This window comes from Rhipicephalus sanguineus, chromosome 8, assembly GCF_013339695.2.
Source record: "Rhipicephalus sanguineus isolate Rsan-2018 chromosome 8, BIME_Rsan_1.4, whole genome shotgun sequence".
Lineage (NCBI taxonomy): Eukaryota > Metazoa > Arthropoda > Arachnida > Ixodida > Ixodidae > Rhipicephalus > Rhipicephalus sanguineus.
In genome coordinates this window covers 72,105,379-72,120,718 of record NC_051183.1, presented here as the reverse complement: position 1 = coordinate 72,120,718, position 15,340 = coordinate 72,105,379, and the positions used below count along the sequence as shown (strand labels likewise).

At 48.0% G+C, this 15,340-nt stretch overlaps 1 protein-coding gene across 1 annotated transcript in view; it reads right to left on the bottom strand.

Moving 5' to 3' along the window:
• Nucleotides 1–11,776: 11,776 nt before the first annotated feature.
• The window catches only part of LOC119402086 (metalloproteinase), a 73,934-nt gene continuing 70,370 nt past the window's right edge, over nucleotides 11,777–15,340 (bottom strand). The window contains exon 14 of the mRNA XM_037669187.1: nucleotides 11,777–11,900. Coding sequence (XP_037525115.1) covers nucleotides 11,838–11,900 — 63 coding nt within the window. The 3' untranslated portion in view covers nucleotides 11,777–11,837. The remainder of the gene's footprint in view (nucleotides 11,901–15,340) is intronic.

The window sequence follows — 15,340 nt, the reverse complement described above, 5'->3', positions numbered from 1 at the left end:
GCAAAATGACGTCAAGCCGTTGCCTTAGAACGTGCAGCCGCTGCCGCTACCGACGCTTTTACTACAGCTGCTATGACTTCCATCTTCGCAGTTGTAGAAGGGCTCCGAATTTTTCTAATGAACAAAGAGGTTCCACGGCCTAGCACTCGTTGTTCTGTTGTTCTGAGTACTCGTATCTCAAAAATGTGGCCTCTTCTTTCTACTCTCTCCTTTGACTCCCATTCCAACCTGCAGTATAATAATAATTGTTGGCATTTAACATGCCAAAACCACAACATGATTATGAGGGGCGCCGTAGTGGAAGGCTCCGGAAATTTCGACACCTGCGGTTCTTTCACGTGCACCTAAATCTGAGTAAACGGGCCTTATGAATTTACGCGTCCATCGAAAATGCGGCCTCCGCGGCCGGGATTCCGTTCCGCGACCTTCAGGTCAGCAGTCGAGCACCATAACTACTAGACGACCGTGGCGGGCCCTCCCTGTAGTAGGACGAGTAGGCAGGCTATCTGGTTGGAAGTATTCTTGATCAAAATGTGCACACTATATGGCGACAAACGAAGAAGAAAAAGGACCAGCGCAGACCACAAGTTAACTTTATTCACTACGTCACATATATGAATACCCCGAGAACCGTCGCTTGACCGCAGCACATGGCCAACAGAGCTCACATTGACATGAAAAACACCGCAACAACAAAAACGATACGTTTCATCTCCTATTGTTAATTTCTCTCATCCAAAATGACAGATGATTCGCACATGCGTCTTGCAGTCCTAGATAGTGCCGTGCTTTGACAATTTCTGCCAGTCTCATTAGGATTTGTACATACAGGGCAGCTCGACTTCGCGAACACTGTCGAACAGCGAAGAATCGTGCTTCTATGCTTTGCAAGTTTTGCTTCGTTGGCGCTTAGATCGGCCAGTCTGCGCAAACATCGCAGTTGGCTGGGAGACGACACGCGGTTCTCCGACGACGCTCACATCGGCGGTTTCTTCACCGAGAAAATGAGTAATGTTCGCCATCTTGAAAGCACAAACGCCTGAACACTGACACTGACGCAATTTTACACTCACTGCACCTCACTGTCACGCCATCTTGTCGCTTCTGTCGAAGAATTCTCGAAGAACGCCCTGTACGTTCTGCGCCGTCACCTCTCCTCTCGCAGCCTTCCCTTCCTAACGAGCCTCGCTCTCGCCTCACTACGAGGCCACGTGATCACCGCTACAGAACCCGGACTGACATCGACTAAGAACAACTTCGCTGTTAAACACGAAATAAGTAAAAATATCCAGGAGTTAACGAGGTTCGAGCCTGGGCCCTCTGCGTGCGAGCCCAGTATCTACCACAGAGCCATGCCGGTGCTTGAAAACTCCGTTGCAAAAAGACCCTATGCAGGCTTGATGTTTTCGTGTCGGGAAGGAACCACATTAACATATCTAATATAGCATGGTCGAGGAAAAAAATTACACCATCTCCGCTAAAGGGGACCATCAGGCCATGCGAAGCCGGAGCGCTTGCACAATCGCATTCCGTTGGCGTTCGCTGGGCATGCGACCGACCTCGCGTCGTAGAACACGAAGAGGCACGCTACGCGCGTCGTGTCTTCCCTCTAGCTGGCCATTAATTCACAGGGCGAGCGGGGAACACGGTTCACAGGCGCACGAGAAGGGGGGGGGGGGTAGGAGAGGAGAGAGAGGGGAGGGGACGTGCATGGCTGGCGCTCATCGCGGCGTTGCGCAGGATAGAATGAGGCGCGCGAGAGGTAGGGAGTGGAGAGGTGGACGGGGAGTGGAGAGGAGGTGTGTGGAGAGTGTGCGCATGCGCAGCAAGGGTGGTCATGCCGCACACCACCACACACCGGATTAAACTCCGCCTAAGATGCTTCGCATCTAAATAAACCAGGCGCCACTCGATGCAATTTGTAGCCAGGCTTCAGACAATGCGAAAGCGCAACGATGGATCACTGAATGCTTCCCACCCATTAAAAGGGCTCAGCCATAGTTCTTATCGTCATCAGGCACAGCATCAGCAAAGTGCACATAATACCTTAAGATGTGTAACGGGTACCACGGTTCTCTGCAGATGACGAAAACGGCACAGTGGCTGCTTCCTGCCTCTCTTTTCAAGTAACGTATGTTGTACAACATGGTAGGAGAGTGAAATGACGACCTGGCGTCAAACTGGGAATTACGTAAGTAGGGTCGTTTAAAGCTTCCGGCCCATTACGAAGGGCTCAGCCATAAGTCTTCATCGTCATCAGCCCGCCGCATCAACAAAGTCCACATTATGCCTTACATAATACTTACAGATGTGTACGCGTACCTCCCTTTTCCGCCAAATGGTGAAAATGTTGCACTGGGTGCGTCCCAACTTTACAAAAATTATGCTTGATGGCGCAGTGGGTCCTTGGAAGTGTATTTGTATAGTATCCCAAGAGAGTTTACAAAGCTCTCTAGAAATGCCACTCTCCATCTTTCCTGTGACAGTTCTGGCTTTCGCCCAGGCGTGGCGTTTTTCTTTCCTAACATTTCAAATAGTTACAAGTGTAATCCTGTCAATTAAGCTATCATGCTAAGTAGAAACCCTAGTTATTGAAGGAAGCAGCATTCTGCTATAGGACGATCCGCACGTATTGTTACACTTTCTGAGAGCCTCGAATGAATATAGACTGGCTTGCTAGTGGGTTTTTATCTGTTGAGGTACTTAATTTATTCTAGAGGTCGAGAAGGAGCGCATACAAGTGCAGACTTATGCAGTCGTTAGGGTGAACCGGTTCAGTGTGGCCACGATCCGCCGAGCGCCATTAGATCCTTCGTCGCGGCGCATCGAACCGAAAAGGCGCAGGCTAACTGAGACGTGGGGCTACTTGCTGTTTACAGCAAAGCAAGAGCGCCGTGCTGCGATCTGTAGCAGAAACGAGAAGCACCCTGGCGCCTGCACCGCTTTACTTTGCAGGGCCACGGCGCATGCACTGGCGCTCCGTGGAGCGCAGCACGCTGAGCCGTGTTAACCCTAAGAGTTGATCGCTGTGCGCCTAAACAGGCTGCCGACTTCGGCTTCCATTAAGCACCAACACGTACTGTACAATTAGATGTGTCTAATTTGGGACATACCCTTATACGAGACGGGATGAGTTTTCTATCTTAGTAAAAAAATGCATTCAATGCACGCGCAATCGTAGCTTAAATCGTTAGCTTAATCGTTAGCTTAACATTAGCTAAAATGCCGTCCTGCGGACGTTTCCTAGGAGAAAGCCTTTAGGGAACCGATTTTGCCAATTTGGACAGATATGAAGAATTACAGAAATGCTGCGTGTTTACGAACCAGTGCGTCTCTGGTTCAACAGTGCGGCGTGATGCAGGACCGAAGCATTTTTGAGCACCATATTCCTTTGCTGCTAACGAGGGCGAGTGCACTTAAAAGCGAGGGTCAGAAGTTCTATATAGTAATAGTCGCACAACTTCTAGCAAAATCGTTAAATTTCGTGACATATTCTGCTACTGAAGGTAAATATTTGTTAGTTTTCTTAGTTACAAACGGTAACTTTCTTATAGTATATTTGGTGCAGCAGACATCTATATAAAGTTAGAAAGAAACAGCACTCACACTTAGCCGCATGGCAGCTTCTGATAGCCACTAAGAGTTTACAATGCTTACTAACCTAAAGATTCCATTCATAAATCTGAGCAAGGGAGCTCCTAAATCTTCAATATTGCTGTCAAATAAAAATACTGGCTATATATATATGTTTTCTATAAAGGAAAAAACCGCGCTTATGATGACGTTTAGTCTAGGGCTTTCTGGGTGCTGCGCCCTGCCTAATTGTGATTCGTCAGCTGTCATGACATTTCAGCGTGAAGTGCAGACGTCATAGGCTTCTGACTGCCCCTTAGAATGTTTTCATACTGTCACATTTTGATATACGTTCATTGTATAAACAAATGCCAAAGTGTGCAACGAAGCGGTGTCATCTTGATACAAAATGTGCCGACGCTAGAGGCGCATTCGCGCTGTTGGCGACGCATGTCCGCCATGCGTATAAATGTTTGCGAAGTCTCCATACGTGATGAATCTTGGACAGAAAATGCCATGTAAACGAAGTCCAAACTGTACAAGGAAACCATCCTATTGCGACAGTAACTATACATGCAGATAAAAGAATCGCATTTGCGCAGTCGTCCGCGCATTTCTGGCACACATGTCACTCAGTACAGTCTGGAGCGAGGACGGTTTACCGGAAAAGAGGACAAACACGAGTAAACACATAGCTAAGCACCACTCCACTGCCTCTGCAGTACAGCCGTAGCGGTATTCGGACGTCGCCTGCTGACTTACACAAAAATTACTTTACCGATGAAAAATATGAAAAATAATGCTTGTAGAATATCGTTCTGCACATACTGCTCTTGGGAGAACGGACATTTAACGTCAAACTAAATATTTTTATTTTTCTCATAGGGCACTGAGGAACGCCAACAGACTTCCGTCCATGACATTTCGTGCACAGTCAAATTGCCAGTCCCTAACGCAGCTTTAAGCGTTCTCGCAGCGGCTGCCATTCTGACGCGTATGTTATCTCCTAGGACACAGTTTCTCCTACACATAGCAACTCTCCCTTTTAATGGGACGTGTCACGTTGCCTCCACATATTGTTACAATGTGTGTGTGCGGAGAGGGGGGGGGGTTCTCGTTTAAGATTTAAGATAATAGCATAGTGTGGCTTTTCATATGTGTATCGTCACAATAATCGAAGTACTAACACCATAGATGTAAGAGAGTGTGGTAGGGTCTTCACTGGGGAGACTACGACTAGTCAGAATACTGCCACACGCGCTCCTTTCTTTCTATGCTTTATGTTACCGCCTCTTAAACGTCTCACTACTGCCTTCCACAAGCCACGCCAGAATGTCTGAGAACATTCCAGACTACTTTAGGATCATCTGTTAATCATGAGTACGGAAACGCAGAACAGCTGAGTCTATACTGGAACTAACGCGGTCACCAGCGATAAGGTTGCATTGTTCGATGTCGCATGTATAAATGCCGACCCGCCTTACCACAGAGCAGATAATCCACGGCCGACGCTCAGTTCGCCGCTCTCAGTGTACAGCATGTATTACTTGCTTGCTTACAGTTTAACTTTCAGTTTGCCGTCCACATGTTCGGCCAAAGAAAAGAGTTTCATCTTGGACACGACTGTTGCTTTCGTCAACATCACGACACCATGACCCCTGGTGGAGGTGTTCGTTCATGTTCCGGACGCCCCCTCAAGCCATGGACCCAAACCGCGTCGCGAAGAAGACACCGACACCCTCAGCGAAAGTCGAGCCAGCCGCAGACTGAAAGGACTACCCCCACAATACGGACCACTGCCGGACAAGCCACAACCCACGGCGACGAAGAGAACATTCACGATGACGGCCGCAGTGTCCCCTGCAGCCGTAGTGATGCAGCCGCCCAGGGAGATGCCGACGTTCCGTGGTTCACCGTGTGAAGAGCCCGAAACCTGGCTGGAAATGTTTGAAAGGGTCTCGACATTTAACAACTGGAACTGCGCCGACAAGCTGTACCACGTGTACTTTTACCTGGAAGACGCAGCAAGGACCTGGCACGAGAATCGGGAGTCCGCACTTCGAACCTGCGACCTCTTTCGCAGCACTTCCTTGGCGACGTTCACGAGCGTCGTCCGAAACGAAAGGGCGGCGGCCTTGTTGGAGACACGGGCGCAACACAAGAACAAAAACGCCAGGCCTGCGCGGAAAGCGCAGCACAGTCACAGCGAAAGCTGGAAGAGCGGCATTTCTAGAGCCCGTTGTAAACTCCCTTGGGGCTACTAACATAAGCACACTAGCAAGGTACCCACTACGCTATAAATCAAAATATTTGTGAAGTTGGCAAGCGCCTACAACGCCATTATTCATCATTGTGCGTAGAAGCAAGGTTTCAGCTACACAATTGTAAGACATTATGTGCACTTTGTTTACGTGACGACTGACGACGATGAAGAATTTTGGCTCAGCCCTTGTAATGGGTTGGAAGCTTTAAAAGGCTCACCAGTTACGTAATTCGCATTATGTGACGCCCGGTCGCTATTTTACTCTCCCACCATGCTATATAACATACGTTGACGTGAGAAAGAGAGACAGATAGAGGAGGGAAGAACATTATTGAGACCCTGAGGAAATGTATGATGGGCTTATGGGCTTCCTTGGCAACCAATGCAAGTGCACTTGCGAGGAACCCACTACGCTATAACTCATAATTTCTGTGATGTAGGGAAACAGCCACTATGCCATTTTTCGTCATTCAACGGAGAGCCGTGGTACCCGCTGAAAACATGTAAGGCATTATGCGCACTTTGTTGGTGTTGTGCCTGATGACGATGAAGAATTATTGCAGAGCCCCTTGTAATGGGTTGGAAGCATCCAACAGCCCACTCGTTGCGCAATTCACATTGTGTGACGCCTGGTTACAGAATTCGCGTTGTGTGACGCCTGGTTGTTATTTTACTCTTCTACCACACTACATTACACATGTTATTGTGGTTCCTTTGCGACATGAAGCCTGTATAGGGTCCTTTTGCAACGCAATTTCAAGCACCGGCATGGCTCAGAGGTTGAATACTGGGCTCCCACGCAGAGGGTCCAGGTTCGAACCCCGTTCCATCCTGGAAATATTTTTGTTATTTCGTTTTTTTTTCTTATTTCGAGCGACATTGGCTACGGACACCGGCGGCGGCGGCGGACGACTACGGCGCCAAAAACGGCCGTTGAAATGATCTGATAACAGCTTTCGCTGTAAAACGTGGCCATCTTCACGGAAGAAATGAACCGACTATTCCACCACGCTTACCCCGACATTCTCGAGGAGAAAAAAGTCCGCTTCCTCATGCGAGGAGTTCAGGAAGCACTCTTTGTTGGGTTGATGCGGAAGCCACCCAAGACCATCCACGAATTCCTGATGGAAGCAATAGTGATGCTCACAAATTTCAGCAACGAGTACAAGCACTTGAACAAAGGCACGACGATCACCTACATCGCAGAAATTGTGGAAGCCACCAATGGTTTCACCATCACCGATTCATCCGCGCCACCTCCAACGAATCAACTCCTAAGCCAGCATTCAACGCCAATCCCAGACTTCCAAAGCATAAGAAAAAAGAGCTCAAAACCCTGCTCTTGCGATACAAGGACTGCTTTTCGTCGTCGTCGAGAATTCGGTATAGCCCTGTCGCAAAACATCGCATCATTGCAGAGGAAAGTGCCAGATTGCTCCGTCAGAGCCCGTCCAGACTTTCGACGCGAGAACGCGAGGCCGTAAAGACACAAGTCGACGAAATGCTACGCGACGACATCATCTAGCCATCGAAGAGTCCGTGGGCGTCACCTGTAGTGTTACTAAAGAAGAAGGACGGAACCCTACGCTTCTGCTTCGATCATCGCCGCCTCAACATCGATTATCTCCGCCTGAATCGAAGTCGACGAGAGAGACCGACAGAAGAGAGCCTCTACAACCCCTGACGGCCTATTTGAGTTCAAGGTCATGCCCTTTGGCCTTTGCTCGGCACCTGCGACTTTCCAAAGCGTTGTGGATACATCACTAGCAGGATTCGAGTGGCAGACTTGCCTCGTCTACTTGGACGACGTCATTGTGTTTGCCTCAACCTTCGACGAGCACCTCCGGCGCCTTGACGCTGTACTTCAAGCAATCAAGACCTCTGGCCTCACCTAGAAGCCCGAAAAGTGCGGCTGTGCATACGAGGAGCTATTGTTCTTGGGTCCCATGATCAGCAAGTCCATAATGCGCCCCGACCCGCGGAAAACAGCTGTCATCGCCGCCTTCCGGCCCGCCACCGAAAGAAGGCCGTACGACGATTTCACGGTTTATGCGCCTTTTACAGACGCTTTGTCAGGGACTTTTCACGGGTCGCCGAGCCACTAACGCAACTCACGAGGACTGACGTCGACTTCAGGTGGCAAACGGCGCAAGTCGACGCATTTCATGTACTGAAACGACGCCTGCAGATGTCTCGGATACTTGAGCATTTCGACGAATACGCCGATACAGAAATCCACACCGACGTAAGCCGCGTAGGACTCGGCGCCGTCCTTGCGCCGTCCTTGGAACAGTCCTTGTAGACTAATAAGTGAAATGCGTCATCGGCGATGCCTTTAGAATGTGGCTGACTTTGTCGGTTTCTGGCATTTGGTCGTCAACTTGCCGGCACAGGGCTAAGACATTCTGGATGTACACCATGTACGGCTCGGTCGACGTTTGTCACGGCACGAAAGTTCCTTCTGGGCGGCTCGTTGGCGTGCAATAGGCTTTCCCAAAAGGTCTTTCATTTTTCGTTTGCATACGTGCCAACTGGTCACTCTTACTCGTGCGTGTCGACCCCACACTGGCCGTTCCCCGGATAGTAACTGACGTTGGCCAGCATCAAAGTGGGATCCCACCGGTTGGTCTTGCTGGCGCGCTCGTAGTCGGCCAGCCACCTTTCGACGTACACGTTGTCAGTTCCGCAGAAGGTACCAGGGTCTCGAAGATGGGTCACAACAACGTGGCTGGGTTCAGTTGGCGTAACGGGGGCTGGATCAACGGGCCTGCCTGTCGACATGATGGATTGCCCAAGGAGACGGCCGCTGCGAAGTCCCGTGGTGAGCTTCGAATATATCCAGCACCTCCACCAAAGATGTTACGGGAGACGACAGACGAAGGCTGTATTTACAATATTCACACAACCGCAGTGATCGGGGTAACAACCAAGATGGCGGAACAGCAACGAACCCCGTCCTCCTCTTCTTCGTTCTCTAGGTAAGCGGCACATAACAATATCATGCAGGATCTCTTTTCTTTTAGCTGCTTTGCTGTTGTGCATGCAATTATAATAGTGCACGTTTTAGGAAGCCCTCTTTGTCATAGTAATTACTGTTACTTTATTCTGTAATTACTATTACACAGTGAGAGCTCAGCAGATTCACAGACAAAAGTGGTCATGTCATAATTTATTATGTAAAACCGCAACGATTCCTGTACAGCATGGAAACGTAAAAACCACGAAATGCGATATAGCATGCGACTACACAACATTATTCAGAAGCGGCAAGAGAACGCAACATATCTCGGTAATTAAAATGCAGCTATATAGTATCCAACCTTCACGAACACTTTTTGTTGCAGGATTCATCATTAGCAAAATAGTTGTCAAGCAGCTAACAGTGCAATATGACAAAATTTAGGATCTGGCACAGATGTAAGCGTCGTCTCAATTAGCTCTACTGAATGAAACACCAGCATTAAGTGAAGAGAAACGGTCGAAACGGGAATGTCGCTGAAGCCAACGACCCGACAAGGGGACAAGTTTCCCTCAATTCAAAAATTGGCCGCATATCTGCGTGCTTCGCTGCAAATGTCGTCGAAAGCCGATAGTCTTCTGCCGGCAGTACTACACGAGCCCTCCACCTCTATGTTGAACCGCCGCATCTGGCTCATAGCGTAGCATTTTCAGCGCAGCTATAAGAAACACTAGCATTTTCAGCGCAGCCTAAGAAACATTAAGGTGTTTATAATTACTTATATATGTACTTTCTAGTAAAGGAACGCACCACCCAATACTTATGTATTGAGGTTGCGCCTCAGATACGTGTAGCGTTTGTTTTTTGATCGACAATGTTCACCTGCATGAACGGCCGTACCAGTTCAGGATGACTGGGCCTTCCGCAAGTGGTTAAACTTTGGCTGAGTGGCTGAATAGGGTGACAGACAGACAAACAGAAAGACAGACAGACCAAAATTTCTGCGTTTAAGTTCCCCAAGAAAGACTATCGTCTTTAAAAATTGCCCGTGTATATGCGTGCTTCGCCGCAAATGTCACGATATTCTTCTGCCGGCCATTTCAACGCCGTTTCAACGCAGCCTGAGAAACACTAGCATTTTCAGCGCAGCTTAAGAAGCACTATGCTATTTAGAATTACGTATCTGTGTAATTTCTAGTGAAGGAACGCACCACCTAATACTTACATATTGATTTTGCGCCTCAGATATGCGTAATATTTGCTTTTTGATCGACATTGTTCACAACTATGAACGCACCTACCAGTTCAAGATGGCTGGGCGTTCACCAAGTGCTTAAACATTGGCCGGGTGGCCGAATCGTGTGACAGACAGAGAGACCAAAATTTCTGCGTTGAAGTATCCCAAGAAAGACTATCGTCTTTAAAACCCCAGACGGAGGCCATCCTGCAAGAAACGCTGAAACCCACTGAACCACCTGTCTAAGGCAATCGAATCAATAATAAATGATTCAGGCGCTTGTCGTAAAGGTGCAAAAAATCATAGGATCCTTTATGGGTTTGCCTAATATGAATTCAAGGCAAAAGGCATCCATTTCTGCTTTTTCTTCTTCTTCTCACTCGATTGCAGTGATCCTCCCTTTACCCACGAAAGAGTTGCGCACCTAACGTGGCTTTCCAGCGCCTCCGCGATCGGAGGCACCGCAGCTTTCTGCAGCTCACATAGTTTTGCAGCAGTGCCGCTCAAATCGGCCCTCGTTTAAAGAAGCGACGATGTCGTGTGACGACTTCATCATGCGACGTCACACTGACGTCTCGGGATGACGTCGTCATAAGATACCGTTGCTTTCCATAATGAGGTCACAACTTTTCGCAATCTGTGGTGTCATTTTCACATCATAAAGTCATGACGTATATTCATGTGACTTTTCGCATCGTTCCTATTCACGCCAACGGTTACTTTTCACGTTTGCTGAGGCATCTAAGGCTTTCGCCTAAATACAAGATTTTGAGTGCGCGCATCGCTAGAGAACGCTGCGGCGCCGCCCCACCTAGCTTTTGCTTGAGTTGCACTTGGGGATACGTAGCATGATTTTCTGCCCTGACTCGTACAACCGATGTCATTGGCTTTTTGGAGTTCGCACTAGAGGAGAAAACGTGAGTGGCGGGGTTTGCGGGAGCCGCTGGCGGTGCATAGATCAACCGGAAAAAATCTGGCGCACTGCAGGTGCGAAGGCTGTGGAAACAGCCGAGCTGGTGGCCTTCCCCTCCTTCTTTGCTTACTACTCACCGTTACATCACTCCGCCTTTATCATCACCTCCCATTCTCTCCACTTTGCTATACAGTAGTATGCATGGTAATGCTTTCTCTCTGTCTCCTTTTCTATTTCTTTCTTATTTCTGGTTCTCTTACCCATAGCAAGGCAATCATGTTTCCCGTAAGTGCTTCTTCTGTTACTGTGTCTGGATAGCCGAGTGGTTACAACGCTCGCCGTCGGACCGTGGGTATCCGGGTTTGAATCCCGCCGCGCCAAGGAACTTTATTTCATTTTATTTGTTTCTTCTGCTCCTCATCTACCCTTCGCTCCTTTTCTCCTCCTCCTTTCTTCCCCTAACGGGTTTCTTAGCAACAGGTGGGGATGTCATCCCTCCGCGACGTTTTTCTGCGCACACCGAACGGCCTAACCTCCAGCTTAAACAGCTTCTTTGTTAAAACACAGAACGTAGCCTCCGTGATCTTTCGCGCACTTGCAGGCGACAGCGGTACGTGGAGGCCCTACTACTCGGTGAGCAAACTGCCCGTAGCTCTCCCGGTACAAGTGCCTTTATGTAAAGTAAGTCTAAATTACTTACTTTAGTTGAAGACTACACCTTTCTAAATTCTTTTCTTCCTGGGTTAGTTTAATACTAACTGAAGTAAAGAAATCAGCTCTCTCACACAGCCAGAACATCACATTATATCTAGGCGAGAGAAGGGGCTATGACATCAGCCGTTCACACACGAGCGGTCCCAGCACAACACTTTTCATGTGTTTTATTTACATTTTAGTACGGCTTCTGCCGATGTGTTCTCCTTGAGGCTGGACGACACACTCCATTTATACATATCTGGGGGAAAGATAGAAACAGCGATAAGAAACGATTTGGACATCAAAGATACTGTACAGAGAAAACTGCTGGGTGCACACACAAGATCCAGCTGCTGATTACTATGTTGCGCATGGGAAGCGAGCTGCTACAATCACAACTGTGTTGCCCTTCTCGAAGGAAACACCCTGAGGGCTCTCTCATTGCCTTACATTGGGCCACGGTTGAGAACTGCCGGTGCACAAAATATTGAGAAGCGCTACAAGAAAATGGTTCTCACACTCAGATTTCTTCAACTGAGTGAAAGAATAAATATTTAATATAAGAGTGTGTCGTGCATTCAGGAACCGTAGTTTTGCTTTTCGATGTATGCAGAATGTGCGAACTCGCACGTGAGCTTGGGGACCGCAGCCACGAAATTTAGGGCCGGGACAGTGAGAATGGTGGCAACTGGGGGGGGGGGGGGAGGGGGTGTCGGAGTGAGTTTGAACAACAAAATGTCACCTATCGTTGCCAACTGAAAGAACGCCCTTTCTATATCCCATATATGGGTGAATTCTGAAGGGGACTTGATATCAGGTTGCGAAAAACATATCGAACTAATTTCTACAATGCCTGAAATATGGACGCCGATTCTGAAATATAGTTTTTCCCACGGTGATGTTTCAGCTCATAATAACCGCAGGGGGCTTCACGAAAAAATGCTTGAGACTAAACCCACCTCTGTCGCTTACCCGAACAAAGCTATTACCTGCAATACGCGAGGAAAATGCGAGTACTATTTAGCAAAGTGCAAAACTTTCTTCCGTGTGAAGCCGCGGGCCACTAGCGGATAGTCCGCGGTCCGCATGCGGCCCGCGTGTTTGAGAATGCTGATATATGAACGGCTTTACTGGAAGCAACTTGATAGTAATAATTGTCCTGAATACCTTGTAGTAGCTGCCACTAATATTTGGTTAATATTTGTTGAATATAATGAATGCTGTAACGTCAGATCTGGTCACCTAATAAGAAACTTGAATAAGGAATGTCTTCACATTCTGAAAGACATGTAGCTGACCAGTTTACAACAATATGTAATTGCGTTGCGTGCTAGCTTGTTTCACAGCGAAAGCTGTTATGAGATCATTTCAGCGGCCGTTTTTGGCGCCGTAGTTGTCCGCCGCCGCCGCCGCCGCCGCCGGTGTCCGTAACCACTATCGCTCGAAATAAGAAAAAAATGAAATAAGAATGAAATTCCAGGATGGAACGAGGTTCGAACCTGGGTCCTCTGCGTGGGAGCCCACCATTCAACCTCTGAGCCATGCCAGTGCTTGAAACTGCTTTGCAAAAAGGTCCTATACAGACTTCATATCGGAAAAGGAACCACATTAACATGTGCAATATAGCGTGGTAGAAAAGTAAAATAACCACCAAGAGTCGCACAATGCGAATTCTGTAACCAGGCGTCACAAAATGCGAATTGCGCAACGAGTAGGTTGTTGAATGCTTCCAACCCATTACAAAGGGCTGCGCCATCATGCTTCATCGTCATCAGGCACAGCATAGACAAATCGCATAATGCCTTACATGCGTTTAGCAGGTATCACGGCTCTCCGTAGAATGACGAAAAATGGCATAGTGCGTGATTCCCTACTTCTCAAAAATTACATTGATTTATAGCGTAGTGGGTTCCTCGCAAGTGCACTTGTATTGGTTGCCGAGGAAACCCATGAGCGCATGATGCATTTTCTCGGGGTCTCAGTAAAGTTCTTCGCCCCCCCCCCCCTCGCGCTCCCACGTCAACGTATGTTATCCAGAATCGCGGGAGAGGGAAATAACGACCGGGCGCCACCAAATGCAAATTGCATAACTGGTAGGCCGTTTAAAGCTTCCAACCCATTACAAAGGGCTGAGCCATTATTCTTCATCGTCATCAGTCATCGCGTCAACAAAGTGCACATAATGCCTTACAGACGTGTAGCTGGTGCCTCGCTTCTCCGCAGAATGACGAATAATGGCTTAGCAGGTGCTTCCCAACTTCACAAAAATTGTGATTTATGGCGTAGTGGGTACCTTGCTTGTATTTATGGCGTAGTGGGTACTTGTATTAGTAGCCCCAAGAGACTTACAACCGGCTCTAGAAACGCCGCTCTTCTAGCTTTCGCTGTGACTGTGTGCTGCGGTTTCAGCGCAGGCCTGGCTTTTTTTTTTTTCTGACTGATAAGAAAGCCCTATCAATATGAAAATACGCGTGACTACACTGCAACGGAAATTCTGCAGCATTGCACTAAATGTTCCCACGGTGAAGCCCTCGCACCTAGACTAAAGAAAAAAAGCGAAAGAAAAACCATGGCTGATCCCTCCATCGTAGAAATCGGTATGACACGAATTAGAACGTGTCTTCACAGAAGCAGTTGATTGTTTATTGTATGCTAATATATGAGAACTTTCGCAATGTCTATTGGTGTTGGGCAGCTACAGCACCATTTCACGTGGATGCACCCACGTTCACGCCTGGTGGCACTTTAGCCCGACGGCTAACGTTCATGACCATGACCATGACTAGTCTGTAAGTAACAGAAGTAGCCAACATACACCTGGGTACAGCATACGGTGAGTACCGCGCAAAAATGGCATCAAGAAGACCAACTAAACACTGCACTCAATACGCCTTCCGTAAAAGCGCCGTTAATTGAGGAGAGAAACGGCAAGGTGTGCGCTCCCGTGTAATATGGTAACCTGCGCCTGTGCTCATTCACACACTACCACACTGCGCTTTAGCAACACGGGAGGCAGATGTTCGTAGCTTGAGCCATGAACGCGCAAGGCGTTCCGCTTGCCGCTGGCGTCTCTCTCTCTCCACGAAGGCGCGACATTCGCCAGTCGATAGCGTTGCCCTTCTGCACCGCTTATTGCAGCAGTTTTATTAGTCGGTGTTCTCGACTCGAGGCAGTGAGCGGCGGAGAAACACCATTGGTGCATATAGACCGCTCATGCTGACACGAAAGCCCCGTGGGCAGACCCAGGTTCGCAATTTTCGTTGTAATGGAAGGAACGAGCGTTCGGCTGTGAGTGAAGAAGATCGAGAAGACGCGACTCGCTTTTCATCAAACGTATACTACTTTACTCTCTATATTTTACAAATATATTCCTAAAGTAATAATGAAATGTATTAAAATTTAGTTTATCTATACTACATAGGTGTCGTCAGGTTAATGCAGGTGTCTGATCTCCTTGTGCAATCGTAAAATGATTGCTGTGTGTCTATGCTCTTTTATTTTCATTTATAAATAATTTTGCATCATTCAAATTAATATGAATACTGTTCAGGTGTTAAAGTGTTGGTGAATCCCCCCTGGGCGTAGTGTTCATATTGATGAGGAGACAAAAAAGCTGGGGAGGTGCAAAGCTTGTAAAGAAGGGTGTTTCATCTCCACTAACGTGAAACCTGGGGAGGTGCGAAGCATGCAGTGTTTTCA